The 22,835-nt window shown below is 59.2% G+C and overlaps 3 protein-coding genes across 3 annotated transcripts; 2 read left to right on the forward strand and 1 right to left on the reverse strand.

Annotated features, from left to right (window-relative positions):
* Nucleotides 1–6,343: 6,343 nt before the first annotated feature.
* On the reverse strand, nucleotides 6,344–7,653 carry CLDN2 (claudin 2). The gene has a single exon (XM_050310499.1). The coding sequence runs from the start codon at nucleotides 7,490–7,492 to the stop codon at nucleotides 6,803–6,805; it is 690 nt and encodes a 229-aa protein (XP_050166456.1). The 5' UTR covers nucleotides 7,493–7,653; the 3' UTR covers nucleotides 6,344–6,802.
* Nucleotides 7,654–10,349: 2,696 nt separating this feature from the next.
* Nucleotides 10,350–11,693, forward strand: RIPPLY1 (ripply transcriptional repressor 1). Its single transcript, XM_050310502.1, has 4 exons — nucleotides 10,350–10,495; nucleotides 10,725–10,800; nucleotides 11,319–11,389; nucleotides 11,468–11,693. The coding sequence occupies exons 1-4, from the start codon at nucleotides 10,350–10,352 to the stop codon at nucleotides 11,691–11,693; spliced, it is 519 nt and encodes a 172-aa protein (XP_050166459.1).
* A 308-nt stretch (nucleotides 11,694–12,001) lies between these two features.
* Nucleotides 12,002–22,427, forward strand: PRRG3 (proline rich and Gla domain 3). Its single transcript, XM_050310497.1, has 4 exons — nucleotides 12,002–12,060; nucleotides 15,225–15,266; nucleotides 19,091–19,251; nucleotides 19,770–22,427. The coding sequence occupies exons 2-4, from the start codon at nucleotides 15,260–15,262 to the stop codon at nucleotides 20,307–20,309; spliced, it is 708 nt and encodes a 235-aa protein (XP_050166454.1). The 5' UTR covers nucleotides 12,002–12,060; nucleotides 15,225–15,259; the 3' UTR covers nucleotides 20,310–22,427.
* Nucleotides 22,428–22,835: the final 408 nt, after the last annotated feature.

The following is a 22,835-nucleotide window of genomic DNA, read 5'->3' on the forward strand; positions in this document are numbered from 1 at the left end:
CACTTTTCTCCTGCATCTTTCCAAGCTCTCTCAACAGTGCCCGTGCCAGAAGGCTGCTGCCAGAGTAGTTTGGGGGGGGATTAAGTTGTGTAGTGGAGATAAACACTTATTGCAGGTGAGGAGGTCAGAAAAGCATCTTCAGAGATAAGGCTGTTTGGCAAAGCTTTCTCCTCCCAGAGCTCTCTGTATCCACCCTGCTGGTATCACGCTGTGCCCCCTGAAGTCCTGGGGCTGTAGCCAGCAGCCCTGGCAAGACTTGGTGGGGAACCCTTCGTGCCCAGCACTGTGTGAAGGGTGTGCAGGAGCAGGCAGCGGTGCAAGGAGCCAGGGAGGAGGAACATTGTGTTTCTCCTCAGCTCATGCTGCCGAAGGCATTGTGGTTCTCTTCATCCCACTGGCGAGCTGGAAGCTTTTGTCCTGCGTTTTGTGGGCAGCCTCTCTCTGCTTTGCAAAGATCTCCCATGGGAAAGGGCAGCTGCACTCAGGGACAGCTGAGGATAAACTTGTCTCTTCACATAAGACCAGGCTGCCTTTACACTGTGTTTTGCTCTGGTTATTTCCTTTTATACCTCATGAGGTTTTTGCTCAGTACTGAAGTTGGGTGGATTAGCTGCATCTGCCTGTGACCTGTGTGGTAATACTTACCTGTTTTCACTTGCAGAGTTACAAGGCACAAATCAGCCTGTGGGGCCCTAGTCACTCCAGCACACCTGGGAGATGGGATGTTTCAGCTTTGGGACAGGTCTGCCTGGGGAGGTGGGAGTTTAACGTGTGTTAGCAGGGTCCTGGCAGCTCCCTGGGCTGGGCTGTGGGGGCTTTGTGCTGGGAGCTGCTTTCCCCTTCCAGGGGCTTTGCTTTGCAGAGTGGTCCTTTCCTTGCCGAGGATGTCCCTGGTCCCGAAGCTCCTGCCTTCCTTGCCTTGAAAACAAGGAGTGGATTGTTTTTGCCCCGAAGTCTGTTCCCTGCCGCCTCCTCGGGGCAGTCTGTGCCTGCAGGGAGGTGGAGCGAGCAGCCTCGCACTGGCCAGCGGCCAGGCCTGGGGTGGAACACCCTGCCTGTTCACAGCCTGGAAACACCACGAAAATAAAGGGTGTTTGGGAAGAGCAGAAGGCTGATGAGAAGGTATTCAGTCGTGGGGGCGGTCAGATGATTCCCTGTGCTTTGTGAGATGTGTGCCTGGCTCCTGCGGCAGCTGGGGGAAAACCAGAGGCAAGCAGCCCAGCTCTCATCCATGTAAAAGTGTGCTGGAATAGCTCAAATGGCTCAGGAGTGTGATTGATGGCTGAGGACCCAGCCTGCCCTTAGCCCTGTAATGCCTGCAGACTCCCGGAGCTTTTCTACTCCTTGAGAAATACTAAAGGCTGGAATTGTGACCACCTCCTCAAAGGAAAGGACTAAAACTTTGGGTAATGGAAATACACCTCTCGGAGCAATCTTGGGAGCACCTGCCAGGTAGAGCTTGTGGTGAGGGACTTTGCTCCAGTGACCTGAGAAACCTAGGGAGACAGCTTTTCTGGGAAAGTGAGTTCAAGGCAGTCACGCTATTTGTGACGTGGGTCTTGTCCTGCTTTTAGCCTTTTTTAGCAGGCTGGACATCCCAGAAATACAGGGTGTTGCAAGTTCTGTGAAAAAAAGCAGCTGCCTTGAGAAAAGATTAGTTTGCCTGTGTGGGAAAAGCTTCATCAAAGCACACCCTGAAATCTGAGCAGAGATAAGAGGCAACCCCAGAGCTTCTTAAGCCCCCCTGGTTTCTCTGCTTAGGCCGTGACTTATTTCTTCCAGATTCCTGGTGCTTAGCAGAAAGCTTGGAGGGGCTCTGCTGTGTTTTTTTGGGGGTCTGTGTTTTCGGGGGTCTGAGTATCTTATAGGTATGACCTTAGGTTAGCATCTACCAAAATCTTGGTGCCTCCCAGTGTACCTGAAGCATGGAGATTAAAAGGCTGGCAGATTGGATTTCTTGGGGTGACTCTGTAGACTGGCTGTTGAGGCTGCAGATCCATTTGTCCATGTAAAGGTGTTTGGGATCCTCTGGTCTTCCTCTCTCCTGTCCAGTGTGGTGCTGTGTAACCCTCAGTTGGCACTGGAGCTGCCAAGGGTGCAGGACAATTTCTCTGCAGTTCCCTAGGCCAGTTCTTCAAGGCAGATCTTAGCTAGAGATGGAGTCTGTTTTCACCAATACTTCTGTAAAATCCCTGGAAGAGCTTCTGTTTATATAATTATAAAAGTGTGTCTTGCTCATGAAGCTCATTTTGCTCACTGAATTGGTGTAAGTTCTGCTACAAAGCCTGCTCTCTCTTCTACATTGAGTGTACTTGAGGTTTGCTAAGATCACTAACCTGAAGCTCCTCCAGTAGAGACTAGATTCAAATTACGGAACAATCTGACTGTGGTGTTAATATAATGCCTGGAAGATCAAAACTCCATGTCCTCTTCAGGGCTATCAGGTTTTCCGAGATAAACACCTTTTACAACCCTTCTGATAGATTTCTGAGCTGGTGTTCAAAGAGGAAGGTACCTTCCAGCAATCTCCTTCGGTGCAACCAAAGGCCTCTGTCCCCTGCACTGCCATGGAGTTCATTCCACCCTGTTTCCCTCATATCTTTCTCTAAAGACCAAAAGATCCTTTAACATGCCTTTAAACAGGTCTCTTCCAGGAGGCTGTGGAAAGCCAGGAGTTTGTGCACCGGTTTTTCCTGTGACTTGAAGGCATTTTCCGAGGAGGAGCTCGTTCCTCACCACCCCTCACCTCCACTGCAACGTCTCCCATGAAGAGCAGAGGAGCCAGGCACTGACAGTCCCATGGCAGTGTGCTGCCTGCTCTGACTGCAGACAGGGCCATCCCAAGGATTCAGGAGGGCAGGAAGCCTTTGGAGTGCAATTGCCAGCCGAGCATCGCGGGTGCCCTGAGGTGAATCCGGGAGGCTGTTTTTCGGGCTAGAGCGTGACCACCAGCAGGGATATCAGGTGGGGTCTGACACATGGCTGGGGCATGGCTAGGGCAGGGAGTGCATCTCCCATTCCCACTGGTGGGATTCAGGATTTGAAGTGCCTGAGAGCAGCCCCTCTTCACAGTGCATCCTCTGCTGCTCCTGAAAAGGCTGCTGTGAGGCCACGGGCAGTTTCCCACACCAGCCCTGCCCTGCTGCTGGACCAGGAGGCTCTGGCATGGCGTGGGAGGCAGCTGGGAGTGCTGGGAGTGTGCTGCAGCTGGGGACAGGGTGGAGGAATGTGCAGGCCCTTTCCAAGTGCCTTGGCCCATTAGGAACTTGGCCTGAATTTTCTTCCCCCTCCCGTCTCTCCTATACGAGCAATTCCCTGGGGCTGTGGGCAGAGACAGCCTCTCCCAGCACCTGGTCTGATACTCCTCAGAGGGCTTGCATGGATTCTTTGTTGCTGCCAGGCAGAAACAAGAAGCAGGCTGGGGATGCTGGGGGGAGCTGTGCTCTGCTTGCCTGGAGGGCTCCAGGGAGGCAGGAGGTGTGTGATCCCGATGGGTTTGAGACAAACCCGTGCCCTTCCACCCCTGGGCATCCCTTCCCAGTGCTCTGCATGAGAAGAGGCTCCATTTGCACAGGACAGTGGCCAGGCTCTGCTGGCTCCCTTGCCTGGTGGGCAAGGGATCGGTGATGGGCTGTGTCCTTCCCTCTTCAGAAGAAGCAGTCGTGACTTTTTGCATGTTCCTCATGACCAGCTGATGAGGTTGTAGGCCCTGACCCAAATTGGGGTGCTGGGCATTTATAGTGCCTCTAATTGCTTTTGAAGATAAGGGCACATTAGTATTTTATTGCTCCCTTTCTTCATCCCGGGCATCATCCAGAGCGAGAAGAAGAGAGGGGAAGGACTCTCTTCCTTGTGACAGGGGATTAGTCACTGCAGCCTGGCCTCTGGTGAGGGGCTGCAGGGCTCCCCACTCCACTGCACCATCCTACAAGGCGAGGGTTCCAGCCCAGGGTCTTGGCACAGCCCTTCCCCATCCAGCCCTCTTCCCACCCCTGCTTTCCCCTGGCTGCCCCTTCCCCTTGCATCCTGCCCGTTCCCTGAGGTGGGCTGTGCTCCTCTGTGGCTTTCCCGCAGGAAATCCTGGAGCACCCTCAGCTTTTCCCACTGAGCTGGTGAGGGGCAGGAGGCACTCTGAGGGGCTGGCTCTGTGCTGTGCTGCCTGGCTTGGAGCTGACCTGGGCCAGCCTGGGCTGCTGTCCTCTCTGGCCCTGGGCTGGGCCACATCCAGAGTACCCTCGAGGACCCGGTTTATCGATAACGGGGAGCGTGGCTATTGCGCGAGGCAGAGATAACCACTGCTACTGCATCCCTGCACACTCCCTTCCCCTCCCCATCCTCCCCTCCTGCTGCTTAAAGAAGTGGAAAATCCTTGTCAACCTGCCTTGCCCTGTAGCCAAGGTTCACATCTCTGAGTGCATTCACATTGAAGGCCAGGACAGCCGGAGGGGAGAGATGTTCCTCTCCCTGAGCCCACCCATGCCTAATGCAGGGGCTCCCCCTCGGCGGGGCTGGCAGCACGGGGACCTGGGGAAAAGCTCATCCCAGTTCCTGGAGCTCTTCAGCTCCTCTCCTGCTGTGCCACAGCCAGAGCTGACACGCTGCACCCACAGAACAGGGGTCTGGCATTGCACAGTTGAGAAAGAAACCTGAGGGGCTGTTGGGGACACCGGGGCCCGTTGCCCTGCACTCATCTATCCAAACCATGGGTGTTTCTGTACCTGAGCTCTGAGCTCTGCCTGCCTTTGCCTGTGCCTTTCCCCTTCAGGGAAGGCTGTGCAACTCCTTTGGAACCAGAAATCTTCCCTTCTGCTGCTTGAATTGAAATGTTAATAAACCCAGCACCAATCAAACTATGAACTGAGCATTTCAAATGCCCCTTTGTTTAATTAACGCAGCCTCTCCCTGCAGACAGAGGTGGGAGGCGAGGGCCAAGGACACAGTGCCCAGGAATTCCTCCTCTTCAAAGTGTGACCCCTCATACCAAGTATTTTCTTGCCTCCTCCCTGCGTCAGCTGCCCAGAAACAAAACCTTTATGGATGAAGGACCCTTAGAACTTGCAGCATCTCCTGGGAGGGCTGCAGCCCACAGGTTAAGCCCTTTGTGTGCCCCAGGACCCCCCTTTCCCCAGGGCAGCAATAAATAACCCTTGGTAATGGAAATGGGGTGATGGCCTTTGCCTTGAGATCCAGCCTGGTCCCCTCCAGTGAGCATCAGTGAGTCCCTGTGTGGCTCCCTGCTCACTGGGGAGGGGAGAAAGCATGACCCCCGTTATCAGGAGCGTGCTAAGCCCACAGCAAACATGATTTCACTGGTGCAAGGGTAACGGTGGTGACGTTTGAGTGGGGAACATGGTCCCTTCCTCTCTGGGACCTAATCTAAATTGCTTTATGAGGGGTCAGTAGGTAGACCGAAGCTTTTTCCTGGAAGACAGGGAGCCAGGGCAAGGGGTCCCTTCTGTGGCATGGCAGAGCAGGGTGCATCTGGCAGGGTACATTAGATATGTTAAAATGTCCTTGGTGGGCTGTGGGGCTGGGCTTCCCTGCACCTCCTCTCCCCTGGCACATGCCCATTATCCGCCAGTGCCACTGGCAGCCTGTGTGAACTGTTCTGCTGCTGCTCCTGGGCAGGGCTGCAGCCACAGGGCATTGTCCCACTGCTGCAGAAGGGTTGTGAGGAGCAGCCCTGGCTCCTGCCTGCCCATCCCTTGCACCTTTCTGATGTCTCACTGGTGGCATTTTCCTTCTAAAAACAGCCCCTGGAAGGACTTCAGGGCTTAGGAGCTGCCTGTGAGACCCCTCTGCAGCTGTGTTGGGGTGCTCAGTCTCCACCATGGCCAGCAGCTGCCTCTGGTGATTGCGTCCTGGGTGCCAGTGCTCATCCTGGGATGGAGATGTGGGAATGCCAGGGCTCTCCCACCTCCTGTGGCCTTCCATGTGCCACATGTGTCCAGGGGCAGGGAATCCCCCTGTGGGCACCCCAGTACCAGTGACACCTGCACCTTAGAAGCAAGAAGAGCGGAGCGGTGGGGGGAAGGCGTTGCCTGCCATTAGCCCTTAGGGAGTTCTGCTTGCCCCTGCTGATACCCTCACAGCAGTGGCACATGGCATGGTGCCCAGGGACAAACTCTGCAGGGCAGTGAACCTCCTCCCTCCCAACAGTGCTCCCACCTGCCTGGATTCCTGGGGGACAAATCCATGAGGTGTGGGGTGGGGGGAGGCAGGCAGGCCAGAGCAAGGGCCAGAAGCTCCAGGCAGGCAAGCATAGCCCCCACAGTCCACCCTGCTGGGGGAACTGCCAGGGCCCCTCCGTGCCAGAGCAAAGCTCAGATACAGTCTGGCTAGAAAGACAAATTTATTGCGACATCAGTTTGCAACCAGCACTCAACCCCCACCCCCCAGCAGCGACTCTGTGATGCCCTTGACCCTGCTGTGATGCCTCCACAGCCATGGGGCTGGTCCCTGGGGACACAAGCCCACCCCTCCCATCCAGATAGGTTCACTGGGGCTGCAGGCTGGGGTCCTGCTGTAGCAGGGGCTGTCTGCGGGCTGGCAGCATGGAGCAGGAAACAGAAGCCGGATTCAGGGTCCTTCAAAAACATAAGCCACCAGCTGGGATCTCCAAGCAGTCACAAGGCTCTGAGGATCCCCAGGGAGAGAGCAGGGTCGACCCCCCCCCAGCACGTGAGAGGGCTGAGCGCGGGTGATGCCGCCGTGTCCTCTCCTCTCACTGCGCTCCCTCGGTGCCAGCCCGGGCGCTCTGGGGAGCCGGGAGAGGTGCCAGCCTGGTTCCCACCTGCAGCCGCTACACGTATCCCGTCAGGTTGTAGGAGTTGACCTCACTCTTGGTCTTCTGCACCTGGCTGACAGAGGGCTGGGGGGTCTTGCTCACCAGCAGCTGAGGCTGGTAGGTGTAGGTGGCCGCTGGGTCCCGGGCAGGACAGGAGGTGCAGAGGATGAAGCCGCCGACGAGGGAGAGGAGGGAGGAGATGATGCCCAGGTAAAGAGCCTCCCCGAGCTCGAACTTCATGCTGTCGGGGAGCACGGGGTTGCGGAAATCCCGCAGCACCACGTGGATGTTCCACACCAGCGGGATGAAGCAGAGCAGCCCCCCGAGGATGAAGACGGCGCCGCCCGCCACCGCCACCCGGTCCTTGCCCGGCGAGCCCTGGTTGAAGACGGTGCACCTCATGCCCACCATGGCGAGCAGGCAGGCGAGGGAGGACACGGCGCAGGAGCTCACCATCAGGGCTTGGGCCGCCTGGATGTCGGCAGGCAGGTTGAGCAGGGAGCTGTAGATGTCGCACTGGGTGATGCCCGTGCTGTACGTGGCGCACTCCATCCACAGCCCCTTGGTGAAGCTCACGGCTGTCACGATGCTGGAGCCGATGTAGGAGCTGGTCTTCCAGCTGGGCAGCAGCGTGGCCGTCAGCGTGCCGACGTAGCCCAGGAAGGCCAAGGCGTAGCCCAGCAGCTGCAGCCCCATGGACACCATGGTGGGGGCCGGCTGTCACCTACCCGGGGCTCGCAGTTCCCTCCCCAGTTGCCTTCTGTGGGCTCACGTTCCCATGGCCCTGCGAGGAGCTCCGCTCGCAGCGCTGCAGCTCCACCCCGCTCCTGGGACCGCTGGTTTTGTGCAGGGTGGGAGCTGTGGGGAGTTACCTGCAGGAGTGGAAAGCAATCCCTCACAGATTAACGATTGACCCAAGCCTGTGGAGGAGTGCCAAGCGCCCTTTCACCTCCGCTATCTCCCCAGCCGGGCTTCAGACACAGAGCAGCGCTGCCCAGGAAGGGCGCCAAAGCCCTCCCCTGCGCTGACGCTGCGGGCAGGGATGGAGAGCCAGCTGCTGGTGGGGGAAAGTGCCCACACTCTTCCTGGAGGTCCCTTGCCTCCTGTGATGTCCCCAGCCGAGGAAGCCAAACACTGTTCTTTGGGACTTCAGGTGGTGACCCTGAGGCTTCCCCAGCTGAGGAAGTGGGATGGCACCTCGTCCCCATCTGCAGGGGCTCACCCAAGGCATCTGCAGTCACCCACAACCCACCCCAAGCTGCTGAGGCTCCACTGGGACGCTGGCATGTGGCCATCTGAGGTTGAACCATGGATATCAGCCTTTCCATGCTGCTGGGGACAACGATGGAGAGAAATGCATATGACAGTGACATGACACCTGCATCCCCGGGACAGCCTGGAGGTCCACGGAGGGCAGAATCACACCAGGGCAAAGCAGGCTGCCATTGCCTTGGGGATACTTCCAGGAAGCACCCCAGCTGAGCAGAGTGACCTGTCCCACGGAGGGGTGAGCACACCGGGGTGCAGCTCACGCTGGGTTTTTCCTGCCTGTGCCACCTCCTGCCCACAGCCCTGCACGCAGGTGTAGGTGTTGGTGGAGGTGGTGGAGCAGGTTGGTTTGTTTTTCCCTCTGCTTTGTTTCAAAATTCCTCCTCCTTTGGTGCCTTGCGAAACCAGACTGAGCCCACGCCGCCCTGGCACCACCGAGGCCAGTGGCCTCCCTGTCACCCCAGGAATGCTCCTGGCTGAGCGTGCTGCCACCCCCCAGGGCCTCTGCTCCGCTCCCCGTCCCCCCGCTGCCACCTCCGATGCTCGGCACCACCGTTTCCCAACTTTCTGCCTCCCCTCCTCTGCACTAACCGAGCCTTCCCACGCCATCCCAGGGGTGTTGCTGGAAAAGAAACACCTGGGGTGCCCAGGGTGCCAGGAAAAGGCCCAGGAGGGCTGTGCCAGGGCTCTGTGGTACTTACGGAGGTGCTGGAGGAGCAGTGCGGGACCGAGGGCGGCTGCAGCCGGGGGTCACCCAGGACTGGAGGCGACTGCTCAGAGCAGGGTGAGCAGCCGGGGAAGGGGGGGGAATCAGAGGCTGCAAGTTGTTTAGCTACAGCTTTGCAAAATCCACCTGCAAATCTCCGCCTGGATCAGAGGCTTATTGCAGATTGGAATTAAACCCTTTTGGCGTCGGGAAGGACTGGGGAGCTGGGATGCCTTGTTTTGCTTGTTGTTCGTGAATTATGAGGGTAGGTTTTGAGTGATTGGCTCGGGACTGACGCTTGCTGACACACTCCTGGCCAGCCTTAGTGGTTGGCAGGTGACTGTGTGCCACCATCCACGTGCCTGCTCTGGGCAGGGCTGCCCTTGTGGGGTTGGAGGGGCAGTGAAACACCAGCAGGTTCAACTTCACATGCCTCAGAGCAGGCCTGGGCTGTTGGTTCACTCTGCCTGGCCCTGCTTGTCCTCCACGGGGTTTGTTGTTGTAAGACTACTGGCCCAAATGAGGAGCAAATGGAGAAGGTAATGAGGGCTGTGCTGGCCCCATGCCCCCTCCTGCTCACCGGCTGCCACAGATGGAGAGGGGCAGGGAGGGCCCCTGGCGACAAATTGTGCTCAGAGCCAAGCAGGGTCCGGCCGGCGTTTGGACAGGGGTGTTTGGATGCTGATAGCAGAGCTACAACAGGGACCATTTGCTATTTTCTTTCCTCGTCCCAAACTGAAACACTGCCAGGAGCAGGAGGTGACCTGTCTGTCAGTGGCACTTTGCCTTGAGCGCTTGGGCAGGAGCAGTGGGCAGGGAGGGGATGTGGGGCAGTGCTGGGGGCAGGGAGTGGGGGACATCAGCCTTCCACCCTCATGTCGAGAAGCTTTTCTCTACCTCCCAGTGTGGTCTCAAAGCACCAAAGGAGAGGGCAGGAAGAATTCCCCACTGCCAACAGTGTGGGAATGGGACCTGGCAGCTCCTTGAGACAGTGGGCCATGGATGCCTGAGCAAGACCACTGCCCTGCCTCTGCCTGGGGTCCAGCCCTGCCACCTGTCTTCCCTCCCTGTCCTCTCTTGATTATCCCACCACCTGCCTCCTGGTTGCTCTGTTCTTGCCTCCAGTGCAGCCCATCCCACTGTCCTCATCATGCCCGTTTTAGTGTCCCCATCCCATGCCCACTGCACTGTCCCCATCTCATGCCCAACATGCAGTCCCATCCCATGCCCATTGCACCGTCCCCATCTCATGCCCATCATGCTGCCCCAACGCTCTCCATGCCTTCTCCACACCCCCTCCCTTAATGTAAATGGCTACAAAGAACACTTAATCATCCTTGTTAATTGTCTCTGCCCTCCCCTGTTCCCCCCCTGGGGATTTTCTCACAAATGGTGTCTAACTTTTCCCTTCTGTGTTTTGCTTTTCCACCAGAGATCGCAGCCCCTCCGCCCCCAGCCCCCCCTCAGTCCTCTGTTTACACAACTGGGACAAATTTCACACCGCAGGGACTGCTGTCCCCACACCCCCGAGTCCTTTGCTCCCCTGCCCCAAAGAATTTGTGAGTCACCGCCGAGGCAGGGCTATAAATGCGTCCTCACCGAGGGTCTGCAGCATCAGGAGGGACAGTGTCGCCTGCCATCATGCAAGCTGCTGCCTCTTGCCTGCCTCCCCACGGGCTCCGGGTGCCTGTGGCCACTGCTTGCCCAGCTCTGGGGCTGGAGCAAGGGGGAAGGTACTGCGCTGCCCGGGGGAGGGCAGGGGCTGGGTGGAAGGTGGGACGGTTCAGGCTCCAGCTGGGTTCGGGTGAAAGCTGCTCTGGTGGGGACCCCTCTGATCGCAGCGGCCACGGGTGGGACAGAGGGTGCTGGCACCCGGGCAGGAGCCGATCGGGTGGGTGGGACACTCTGGGGCGAAGCGGAGCAGGGTGGGCGGCTGTCGTGCTGAACGTGCTGTCTCCCCAGAGCCCTTCCTCTCTGGAGACCGTGGCTGCCCCGAGCCCAGGAGGGACCCGGGAGGTGGCAGGAGCAGACGGACCCTGTGAGTTGATTTCGACACTTCCCTGCTGTGTCTGTCCCCGTGTCCCACAGGCTGGGGTCCCTGTTAGACAAAAACCAGCCTCTCTCCCCGGAGTCCTTCCCCCCAGAGTCCCTGGCCCCCGGCACTGTTGCGCGATGGTGGTACCGTGCCCACCTCCCCGGTGCATCACCCCGATGCAGGGCCAGGCTGATCCCCCGGGGGGCCACAGCCAGCACAGCCTCCCCGCATCCTGAAAGGGCCGGCTGTTCCCAGCCCGGGCGGGCATTCCTCAAGGGGTTAGCGGGATGCCTGGGCACGAGCTCCGAGCACGGGGGGGAGATTACCCTGGCACAAAGCCTGCCTGGAGGCGGGGGAGGTAGATGCCAGCTTCCTTGGCGGGGGGGTGAGCGCCCCAACTCAGGGGGGATCTGCCGGGTCTGCGGGGTGTGGGGGAGAGCGCAGCCCCTGGTGCCAGCTGGGGGCGGGGCGAGCAGGCGCCCCCGGACAGGGACAGGGACCACCCGGCTGTGTGTCCGCAGGCTCAGAATCGGGACGCAGCGAGGGATGGCGGCCCCGACAAAGCGCTGTCTTTCTTCCGGCACCCGGTCAGGTAGGAGCCCGGCGCGGTGCCGCGGGGGGCGCGGGGGCGGCGGCGGGCGGGGGGCTCAGCCCGGCTCTCCCCGCACAGGCTCCTCTGGCCCAAGTCCAAGGCCTTTGACCACCTGTACGCCGTCGGGGAGAAGCTGCTGCAGAACTTCCCCGTGCAGGCCACCCTCTGCTTTTATGAGGACTCGGGCAGCGAGGAGGAGGAGGAGGAGGAGGAGGAAGAAGAAGAGGAGGAGGAGAAGGCAGGGGATGTGACAGCGGGTCGCTCGTCGCAGGCTGGCAGTTCCAGCCCCGGCAAGCCGTTGTGAGGCAGCAGGCAGGGGCAGGCGGACCCTGCAGCGAGCGCAGCGGGCACAGACCCCGCCCGGGGCTCTCCGCCCGCCCCCGGGGCCGAACCGGGGGCTGTGCGGGGACGGCGGATCGGCGATGGGACTACAGCTCCCAGCGGCCACCGCGGCACCGCCCCGCAGCCGCAGCGCCTTCTGATTGGCTGTCGGTACGAGCTGGGCGGGGACAGGAGCGTAGAGCCCCGCCCACCGCCAGCACCGGGGCTCCTATCGCAGGAGGGAGGCGGGGCGCGATTGGCCGAGGGGCGGCGAGGGGCGTGTCGGGGGCGGGGCCTCCCTGCCCGTCGGCGGGAGGGAGCGGCTGCGGCGCGCGCGGGGCCGCCATGAGGTACCGGCGGGGCGGGGGGGGCGGCACCGGGCACGGGAACCGGGCACGGGAACCGGGCATGGGGCGGCAGGGAACGGGCTGAGGCTGCCGAGGGTCTCTGGGCGCTCGGGGACGAGCAGAGCGGCGGAGCCGGGGGGAGACGTGTCGGTGGGGCGGCGGGGGTGTGGTGGGGCAGGGGCTCGCCCGGGGCTGGAAAGCCCCTGGGCAGGTGACCTGGGGGTCCCGTGTTGTGGGGTGACAGGTGAGCTGGGGGTCCCTGTTTTGGGGTGACAGGTGAGCTGGGGGTCCCGGCTGTGGGGTGACAGGTGAGCTGGGGGTCCCTGTTTTTGGGTGACAGGTGAGCTGGGGGTCCCTGTTTTGGGGTGACAGGTGAGCTGGGGGTCCGTGTTTTGGGGTGACAGGGGCGGCTCTGGAAGCCGAGGGCGATGGGAATAATTTGGGGCTGGGTTTGGGCACGCAGGGGCCGGGGCTGCCGGGGCAGCGGGCGCGGGGAGCGCGGTGGGATCTGGAGGCTGTTTTGGGAGGGCGAGGCTTCCCGTGGGGGATCCCACGGTGCCTGTCTGGTGTAGCTGGTGCTGCCTGTTCTCACGGTGGATCCTGGCACGGAAATCCCGCGGTGCTGGATCCAGCTGAGCCGCTGGCACCGCGGCTACGTGATGCCGGCGGAGTCAGCATCCTCCCTGCGCCGCGCGGCTCTGGGGGCTGTGGGTCCCCCTGCCCTGGACCTGTGCCCCCCCAGCCTGTCGAGGAGCTGCCATCCCGCAGTGGGGGGACCCCCAGCCCCTCTCGGGGGTCGGCACCACGCGTTGCACCGTGTTTTCCCGGCACGGTTTCCTCCTCTGGCGCCGGTGACGGGAGCGGGGGCGGAGATGGGGGAGCCTGGGGGAGACACAAATGTGCGACTGCAGCATCCTCGCTCCCGTGGCCGCATCCCTCGCGCCTCCTCACGGTTGCCTTGGCAACCTCCTATCGATGGGGTATTTATAGAGGATGGGAAGCCGGAGGGGGGGACCGGGAATGGGTGGGCGTCTGCCGGGTCAGCCTCCAGCTTCAGGCTTCTCTCAGCCTGCGTGGCTGTGTGGGGGCGGGAGGAATGCTGCTCCCCTTGGCGTCAGCGTGTGTGGTGCTCCAGCTTTTCCTGCTCGCAGGAGCCGGGGGAGGTGGTTAAGGAATTTGCACGTGGAAATAAAAATAAGTGTCTGGGGTGTGTGCCCTTCTCACCGGCATCGATTCTGCTTCTGGGCTTGTGTGGACCTGCCTTATTGTTTGCACACTGAGCTCTGACACTGGGACCATTGGCACAGATGCTTGGAAAAAAATGAAAGACTGTAAATTAAATGAAACAACGTTAAATTTGTTGCCTGATGAATGATGTGGGTTATGGAGCGGGGGATCCTGACAGATCCGGTCTTGAATATCCTCATTTCTGTGTCTCTGTCCTCCTGTCCATCAGAGGGGGGGAATGCCCATAACAATGCATGTTTGTGTGGGAACTGTGGCCAGTTCTCTGTGCTGTCCCTTCTTTTATCCAAAACCCTGGGGGTTTGGGTCTCTTTGCAAAAACTGGTGACAGTAAAAGCGGGTCAGGTGGTCCCTGCTCAGAGCTGACACAGCCTGCCAGGGAATGCATGGATCCAGGGGGGAATCCATGGATCCCGAGGTCAGTGGGAGAATGCATGGATCTGGGGACCTCTCCCATCCTCCAGAAGGGCTCAGAGAAGCAGGGCTGGGCTGTGGGGCACAGGGGGCAGCAGACCCCTCCTGTGTAGTCCTGGTGCTCTGCTGCTTTCCCTCGTTCTTTGCTTCAGCTCCAGACTGAAGTTTGCAATCTGAGCTTTTGCAAACTGTTGGGAGGAAGCTGCTTTCTCCCTCTGGAGACAGGTCCAGGCTTGCTTGCCCTCGTGCCACTTATGGTGTAGGAGCCCTGGAAACCATGGGAAAGCTGATGTTGGCAGAGAGAGGTGCTCCATTTACTGGAGGGTGGCTGTTGTGAGGTGTGGTGCTGCCTGCTGTGATGGTGTTTGGCACCAGCCCTTCTGTGTGTCTGGGTGCCTGACTTTTGTGTGGGAGGAGAGCTGTGTTTCCAGCCCTGCTGACCCATGGAGGGCTCTGTGCTGCCCCTGAACTCGCTCCAGCTGAGCAAACCCAAGGGCTTTTGGAATAACTGAGTGTCTGAAGTCCTGGACCTGAGACCAGCATGTGGTTTAGTTCCTGCTGTTTCTAACTGTGTTTGCTCCTTCATCCACAACAGATCACTGCAGGAGCTGGGGACTCCTGTCCCTCTGTCTCGTAACAGAGTTGTGGCTTTGCCACAGCAAGATGTCACACGAAGTGAGAGTTAGCCCAGGGTAGTCTGATCCATGGGGAACTGAGCACAGGGAGAAGGCAAAGCATGAAAAACAAGTAGGTGAAACTCCTGCAAGCAGAGAGGAGCATCCTCTCCTTCTGAAGGGCTTTGCTTCACCCTTGTGGGGTTTTGTTTACTATAGTTTTGCTCTTTTAAGCACAAAAGGTGCTTTTTCCAGCTGGAGAGCTGCTGTCCTGGGTGTGCAGGGAGCTCTGTCACTCTTACTGCTGCCCTTACAGAGGCCCAACAACCTTTAGGAGATGCATGTCCTTTTCTTCCATCTGTATAGTCAGCTTTATGGCAGTGGAGCAAACTGTATGGTCCTATTTATTGCAGAGTGTGGGTGGGAGTTGCAGAAGTGAGAACTGGCACGGCTGTGACATTGCTCTAAAACAGGATGACTGCTTTACCTGTATCCATCCATCTCTTGTGGAAGGGAAGAGCACCAGGCTGTTCCCAGCAGCTCCTGACACACAGGCCATCTTGTCTGCTGATGAGAAATGTGGTCTCTCCTTTGTCCAGTCCTTCCCTTCCTGCTTTGCACTGGGCTGCTTGGGCAGGGCCGGTGGGCAGGGCTGTGCCCCTCCCTGGGCTCCCAGCACTCCAGGAGCTGAGGGTCCCTGAGCCCCCCCAGCCATGCAATGAGTGGGGAGGCAGCTGGAGCCCTTGGCTCTCTGCTGGGGCACTGCTTGGCTGGGATCTGTCCTGGGTCCACCAGTCAGCACCCCGCTTTCTGCATGAATTCTGGGGGATGGAGGTCTTGGGCTTTAGGGGGTGATTTAATCTGTCAGTGACTGTCCTGTTTTCTCCCCTGCAGGTAGGCAGGAGCCCCCCGTGGCCGAGTGAGGCAGCATGGCAAGTAAGTGCTCCCCAGGCAAGATGGAGAGGTGGCAGTGGTGCTGGAGAGTTGAAGGGGGATGTTTGGCAGCCATCTCTCTGGGAGGGGGGGGCCTGTGCTTTTTTGGGGGGGTGTTATCCTCTATGGGGAGCTGTTAGCCCTGGATGAGGTCTGAGGTCCGGCCTGACTTGCGCTTCTCTCTCCCCTCTGCAAGGTGGGAGTCGAGAGGAGGTGCTGACGGTCTGACCCCTCTGGGAGCACCCGGAGGCCACAGCATTTCTTTGTGTGTGTGGTGCTTGCTGTGCAGGACGGGCCTCCCCGAGCGGCCCCTCCGCGGGGGCTGCCGGTCTGCGCTCACACCTCCCACCCAGCAGAGCTCCCCGTGGCCCACAGCTGCCACCCCCCAGTGCCCACCCAGGGGGACAGGCTGCCCTGGGGGCCCGGGTGCTGGTGGCACTGGGGCTCTGTGTTCCTGTGGACGGGCGGCTGCCGAGCTCGGCCCCAGCGGGAGCTCCCCGTGGCACCCCGGAGGAGTGCCCGGACAGCGGGCTGAGGGGGCAGGGTGGAGGATGGCGTGCGGTCTGTTCAGAGCCGGGCTCAACCCTCCCTCCTCGCTCTCCTGAGCAGCCTGTGCCGAGGCTGCGTGCAGAGGTGTGCTGGGAGCTCAAGGAGCACGGCTGTAGTGAGTGGAGAGACAGAGATCTGTCTGGGATCTCGGGATTTGCTCGGAGCGTCGCCGGAGCCAGCCGTGAAGGTGGAGGCAGTGTCCACGCTGGGGAGGAGGAGGAGGACCCCAGGGAGGACAGGTATGCCTTCTTTCATTGTGTGTGCTGTGCTGGGTGGGGGAGGGAGCAGAGATCTTCAGGCAGTGTTTTTAAAAGGCTGCTTTAATCTCTAGCTAATGAGGAGGGTGCCCAGCTGGGTCCCTGCCTTCGTGCACTGCTGCCTTTTCTCCCTCCCAGAGCTCAGGGACTGACTCACCAGCATTTCCTGGGTGTGGAAGGTGTCCCCTGTGGTGGCAGCGTCCCCTGCCAAGCAGTCCCTGTCATGGTGACCCTGACATGCAGGAGGGGATGTGGTGATGAGCCTGTTCCCCATCACACGCTGTGCAACAGCGAGCAGCCCCATCTGTCCCTCTGCAGGCACAGCTGTGTGTCCTTCTCCAGAGGAACAGCCCTGAGGGATCCCCCAAGCTGGGCAGCCAAGATATGGGGTGGTGTCCACCAGGAGCCATCAGCACCCCAGGAAAACCAGCAGGGATGAGGTGAACTCAGCCCTCTGTCCTGCTTCCCCTGCCTAAAACTCTGATCTTTCCTGAGCACCAGTTCTCCAGCTGGTGTGGGGAGACTTGGAGAGGCACAGGGGGTTCAGTACTGAGCCTGCTGGGCCTTGGGAAGTCCGCTCAGCCCTGGGGCTTGGGGACAGGACCTGCTCTGCTGTCTGCATCTCACGTCAGTTGGGGATCCAGGCTGGAGATGAGAGGTCTTGTTTCCTGAAGGCCTGTGGTTTTCCTGCTCTGGTCCCCAGGCACGTGGGAGCTCTTTGCACTTTCCTGTAACAGAGAGGAGGGAGCAGTGACTGAGTTCCTGCTCTCCTGCCATTTGTAGGAAGCTGCATGTGGGGAGAGACACACCCCTCTGTCAGAGCATGCTTAGAGTTGGGACACAGCTCGTGATTCCTGCCTGCCTGTGTGTCTGTTTTTATTTCCCACCGTAGTGGCCAGTTCAGCCCAGCAAAGCAGGGAAGGGGTCAAGTGACCGGTGTCTGCAGGGATGGAGAGCCCTGACAGTGGGATCTGCAGCCAAGCTTGTTGCTCCAGCATGTGCTGAGGAAGCTGGAAAGAGTCTCAGGCTCAAGTGCTGAGGAAGGGAGAGTTCACACCACAGCCTGACCAAGGTGGGAGGCAAAGGAGGTGAGGCCAGACTTCTCCAGCAAAGGATGGGACATTTGCAGAACGGGTGCTGTCTTTGTAAAATTTCATCTTCTTCTGGAAAGGCTCAAGAAGAGGTTGGCCTGGCAGCCTGCTTTCCCTCCAGCCAGGATAACCCTCCTCAACTGTGAAAGCCAAGGCAAGCTGATCCCTGCCCTTCTGTGAGATGCCTTCTGTGCCTCTTGAAAATGCTTTTTTCGGTTATCCTTGTAAAAAAAAAAAAAAAAAGGGTTTGCATAATAAAGTCGATTCTGAGGGAAGATCTGTGACTCACATCATTCATGCTGCTCTTCATTCACACCTCAGTGGTTTCAGCCTTCTGCAAACTCTCTCACTGAAGCAAGGCATTAATAAATCACGAGGGGAAAATGCACCTACACAGCACCAAAGGAGCACAGTGCCTCCAAGCCCAGGATGGTGTGGCACAGCAGGAGTTGCTTCTCACACCATGATCTTGTCCCTGTTGCTATTTGCAAATGCTCTCACAAACACCTTGCTGTATTGTTTAGGAGCAGGATACATGGAAGGTAAAGCAGAAGGAAACCTGCCTTTCTCCCTGGCAAAAGGCTCCTAGGGAAAGAATTTGGTAGATTCCCACTGACTGTTGTGTTTGATCTTCACTGAGCTCCTTGCTGAAGGAGTGTTTCTGTGTTAGCACCAAGCTAACACACTCCATGTGTCCCCTGCCTCCTTTTCCTGCATCTTTGGTGCTGCTGCTCTGTGAATTGGTTCACCTTGTTGATCCGATGGAAGACTGAGCCTGAGGGTGAAGGAGGTAAACATGTTCCCGTGGATCAGCCAGCTGAACCGATTCCTCTCCCTCAAGGGAAGCAGCGTGATTTTGTGGCCTGGTGGGAAGAGATGGAGTCAGCCTGCAGCTGAGTGTGTTGGGCTGCACTGTGGAAACATCCACTCATGAAATGTGCGCATGGGATGTTTGGATCCTGAAAGGATCATGTTTTGTGTCAAGGTTCTGCTTTCCTGGCGGCAGCTTGTCTGCCTCCTGTGCTGCTGCAGGTCCTGGTAGGTGCCTGCCTCCTGCACCCCATGGGGGTCTCCTTCCTGCAGAATATGTGGGGAGAGGCTTTGACGTCTCTCTTGCAGGCAGGAAGGTGCTCTTCCTGCTCACTCTGGCTTCCTGACTGCATGCTCTGTGGGAACACCTGAGGAGTCCCCCAGGCTTTGGGAGCAGAGGAAGGTTTGTGAGGCCTCTGCCCCAAAACACAGTAGGGATGAGAATGTGATGTGAGGAGAGGCTGTTCAGGCCCCTCTCAGTACCTGAGTCATGACCCCCTGTGCTGTCCCCATGTGCTGGGGATGTTTGCTCCTGTTGGCCTGGGAGAAGACACGGTGGTTTCTCTAGGACCTGAACAGAGTCCTTGAAGCCACCTGAGCCTGCATGACCCCTCAGCAGCAGGGCCAGCAGCTCCCAGCAGGCTGTCGTGCAGTGAGCTGTGTGCTGTGAGTCCCTGTCGTGCCTTGGCAGAGCCCTGGCTCTCCACCCCAGCCCTGCAGGGTCTCCCTCGCCTGGTGGGATCTCCCTTGCAGCAAAGAGGCAGAAAGGTGAAGTTCATCAAGGGCAGGAGGTTGAAAACAAGTATTTTTGGAGCCTTCTGTCTCTTCTCCAGTCGCCCTGTGTGGCTGCAGCTGCTGCTTCCAGATGTCTCTAGCACCTCAGCCCCGATGGAAGGACTCCTGGTGCCATACATCTCTGGGCAGACCCCAGGAGCCCTGTGCCCCTCTGGGTGTGCTCTCCCACAGTGGGCACTCTGCCGTGCCACCTGATCTGCAACCCCGGGCTTTTGGTGCTGGGAGTGCCCATAGCACCAGGAAGCCAGGTGGGGGAGCCTGGCTGGGCAGAGGCCAGGTCTGGGGTTGTCCTCTGCTCAGCGTGTCTCTGCCTTGTGTGTTGCAGTGTTCTTGGGGGCCAGGAACGCCCACTCGGTCCTGAAACGCTTTCCCAGAGCCAATGGCTTCCTGGAGGAGATCCGCCAGGGCACCATCGAGCGGGAGTGCATCGAGGAGGTCTGCAGCTACGAGGAGGTCAAGGAGGTGTTCGAGAACAAGGAGAAGACGGTGAGTTTGTCCTGCCCTGCTCCCCAGTGGATGTGTGAGGGCTCGCACTTCAGCAAGCTGGAGACAGAGAAGGAAAGCACAGGGGGAACAGCCTCTCCTGCTCCCTTTGTCCTTCTCTGTCTGCAGGCAGCATGCTGCGGCCTCACTTTCCAGCATGGCTTTCCCTCCCCACACCATTGCCTTCGCTGGGCCAGGGCACCCTGCCCACAGCTGCAGGTCGAGCTGGCACTCCCATGGCACCTGGGAAATCTGTGCTGCTGTCCCTGACTCTCCAGGCTGGGGTTGGTGTGAGCTAAATTTCTCCTTGCTTGGTGTGGGGGCTGTTGCCCGCTGTTGAGGGATGTTCCCATGACCTTCTTTGTTGGTTCCCACAGCACCTCAGGTGAAAGTGGTGGGGGACATCCGAAAAGCTGCCCCTTTTGTGGGCCTGGGGAAGGCAGTGATTATTGCTGGTGGCGGTCAGGGGGTGCTTCTCCCACCTGCAGCATGTGATGGTTGTTTCTCTGCTCCCGCCACAGATGGAGTTTTGGAAGGGCTACACCAACTCTGTCTACTCTGTCAAGGACCCTGGGCACAGCACGGAGCGCTCTGACGCCATGTACGTGGTGGTGCCCCTGCTGGGAGTGGCCCTTCTGATAGTCATCGCCCTCTTCATCATCTGGAGGTGCCAGCTTCAAAAGGCCACCCGCCACCGCCCTTCCTACGCCCAGAACCGCTACCTGGCCAGCCGGACGGGACGCAGCCTGCCCAGGGTCATGGTGTACCGGGAGCGCTCCCACAGCCAGGGGGAAACCCAGTACCAGCGGGAAGCCAGCACCCGGGGGGCTGGAGACGGCAGAGCTGGGGGCACCCCCCCTCAGCAAGACAACACCCTCTGCCCGCCAGAGCACTCGGCCTCCATCCTCTCCAGACTGTCCAGCGCCACCCCCCCGCCTTCCTACGAGGAGGTGACGGGCCACCCCGAGAGCAGCAGTGGGGAGGAGACCAGCGTCTCCTACAGTGACCCGCCGCCCAAGTACGAAGAGATCGTGGCCACTGCCCCTGCCGCGGGCAAATAGCGGGTCTGCCTCCCCCCTGCCTCTCCACACACTCACACCCACCTGCCCACCCTCCCTTCGCCGTGCCTGGGACCCCCTCCCGGTGTCCGTCGGGCCCCCCCGCCTCACCTGTACGAGCCGGTGCCATCACACAATAGCCTTACCCTCCTAACCAAAAACAGCTGTCCCAGGTGGGGTGAGGCAGGGCTGTGGGGGTGGCTGTGCAGCCAGCCAGCCATCTCCTGCCCCTCACTCCCCGCTCACGTAAGTGCTGTAGCAGCCAGAGCCGAGCAGCAGCTTGTTCCTGGCTCAACGCAGGGGTCTCCTCATGGTGCATTTGATCCCCTCACCTCCCCCTCGAGCAGACATAACATTTCCCATGATCAGAACAGCCTCGCTGCCTCCCTGGGCTGCTGCTCAGCCTCACCCCATGTCCCCACTGCCCTGTTCTGATCGGGAGCTGGGGGTGCAGGATGGGTGTGGCAAACTTCTGTCCATCCCCACAGTTGGTGTCCACGCTCTGTGTTTGGGGAGATGGTTCTTCCCCCGTGTGGATTTGTTGCCAAGTGGGATTGGGGAGCCTGGTCCATACTCTGGTGCCTGTAGCAATATTTGCTGTCTGGAGATCAGGGAGGAGCAGTAAGGAAGGTGCTCTCCTAGATCCCTTTGGAAAGGGGGGAAGGCTCATGGTGGTCTTGTACCTGAGGTAAGTGGCTTTGGAGCAGCAGAGTCTTTTCCTGATGCTCTCTGCTTTCCCCCTCTGGGGTGCTGGGCAGCTGGAGGTCTGGCTATGGCAGAGCTGGCCAAGAGGGTCATCTCTGATCCCAAGCCAATCATGGTCCCATGGCTTTAAATGGTGAGGATGCTCCTCTCTCCTGGAGCGTGGCCTGCCTGGTGTCTGTCCCAGAGGTGGCATTGTGGCACAGGGAACCTGTGGACAGGCCAAACCTCCCCTCTCCCTACTCCAAACCACTCTGCCCTGCCTGACCCCTCTCCTTGGGGTTCTTTCTCCTCCAGATCAGGTAAAGGGGAATATGAGGCCCCAGTCTCCTGGTTCCTCTGGTGGGCAGAGTGCTCAGTGGCCAGGGCTGTGGATGGGGGGCTTGCTGACAGGAGTGGCAGCCACAAGACCATGCCTCAACCTGGCCATGCCAGTTGGGAGCAGGGCCAAGCCCTGCCTGGGTGATGGTGGAGCCAGGGCAAGGCAGAGCTGGGTGCTTTGCTGTGGGACCAGAGTATCCCTTTTTCCTGGGCCTTTGGGGTCCAAACGGGGCTGCCCTTTCCCAGTCACGTCTGATAGATTAAAACGGAGGTTGTGCTCACCAACCCCCCCAAAAACTCACAGCACTGCCACCACTTGGTGTTCACCCCAGCACCAGCGTCTCCACCAGCACCAAAAGGCTATTGTCCATCCATAGGTGGCCTGCATCCTGCTCGGTCCCAGCGATGCTCTCACAGCAGGTGCCCTCAGCCCAGAGCTGAGGCTTGCCCAGCGTGGCTTTCCTGGGGCAAGACATGCTGGCACCTTGTCTGTCCCCTCCCCAACCTTAGCAAATCGAGGTTATGGGGAGACCAGAGCCTGGAAAAGACCGGAGGGAGGCAGCAGGGTGCTCTGCATCCTCTGTCTCTGATGCTCAGTCATTATCCCCGCAGTTTGTACTCTGTAAAACTTCGTATATTTCTGTGCAAAAAAAAAAAAAAAAAAAAAAAGGTATTTATTAAAAAACCCTCACTGTCTTAACGGCACAGGGTGGCTTTTTCCCACAGAGGGTGTCGTGGTTTAAACCCAACTGTCAACTCAGCCCCACTCATCCACACAGCCCCCCCCTCGGTGGGATGGGGGAGAGAATCAGAACAGTAAAAGTGAGAAAACTCGTGGGTTGGGATAAAGGCAGTTTCAAGATTAAAGCTCTGCGTGCAAGGAAGGCAGGAGAAGGAATCCATTCACCACTTCCCATGGGCTGGCAGGTGCTCGGCCCTTCCCAGGACACCAGGGCTCCATCACACGTAACGGTGACTCGGGAAGGCAAATGCCATCACTCCAAACATCCCTCCCTTCCTTCTCCCCCAGCACAGGGGAAATGTCTCACTGGGCACAGCTGGATTTCCATCTCGGGGCGTGCTGGGGCTCAGCTCTGTAAGGCAGCGGTGGCAGCTGTGGGACAATGACACCAGTACCCTCCACTACGGCACAGGACAGTCCCCAGGGAGGATGGGAGGGTCTCTGGAGAAGGAATGTGTGCTGCTGTGGGGCTGGGAATGAATCCCATACATCCAGCCAGAGCCCTGGACTTCCCTGGGCGTGTGTGCACCTCTGAGGGAGAGCTGGAGGGTATCCGACCAGCGGGCAGGTTTTCCAGAGGGTTTTCCTAAGGTCTTTGAGGGGGACTGAGGTGCACAGGTTGCCCTGCTGTTCCTCTGTGTGCTCCTAAACCCCTTAGATAATCCCCTTTAAATAGCAAGACTAGGGCAGCGGGGGATTTATTTTAAGTCCTTTCAAACCCAGATTTTACGGTCAGGTCTTGGACCCTGTCCCCATTCAGAAGT

This window comes from Myiozetetes cayanensis, unplaced genomic scaffold, assembly GCF_022539395.1.
Source record: "Myiozetetes cayanensis isolate MyiCay16 unplaced genomic scaffold, myiCay2020 scf15, whole genome shotgun sequence".
Taxonomy (NCBI): Eukaryota; Metazoa; Chordata; class Aves; order Passeriformes; family Tyrannidae; genus Myiozetetes; species Myiozetetes cayanensis.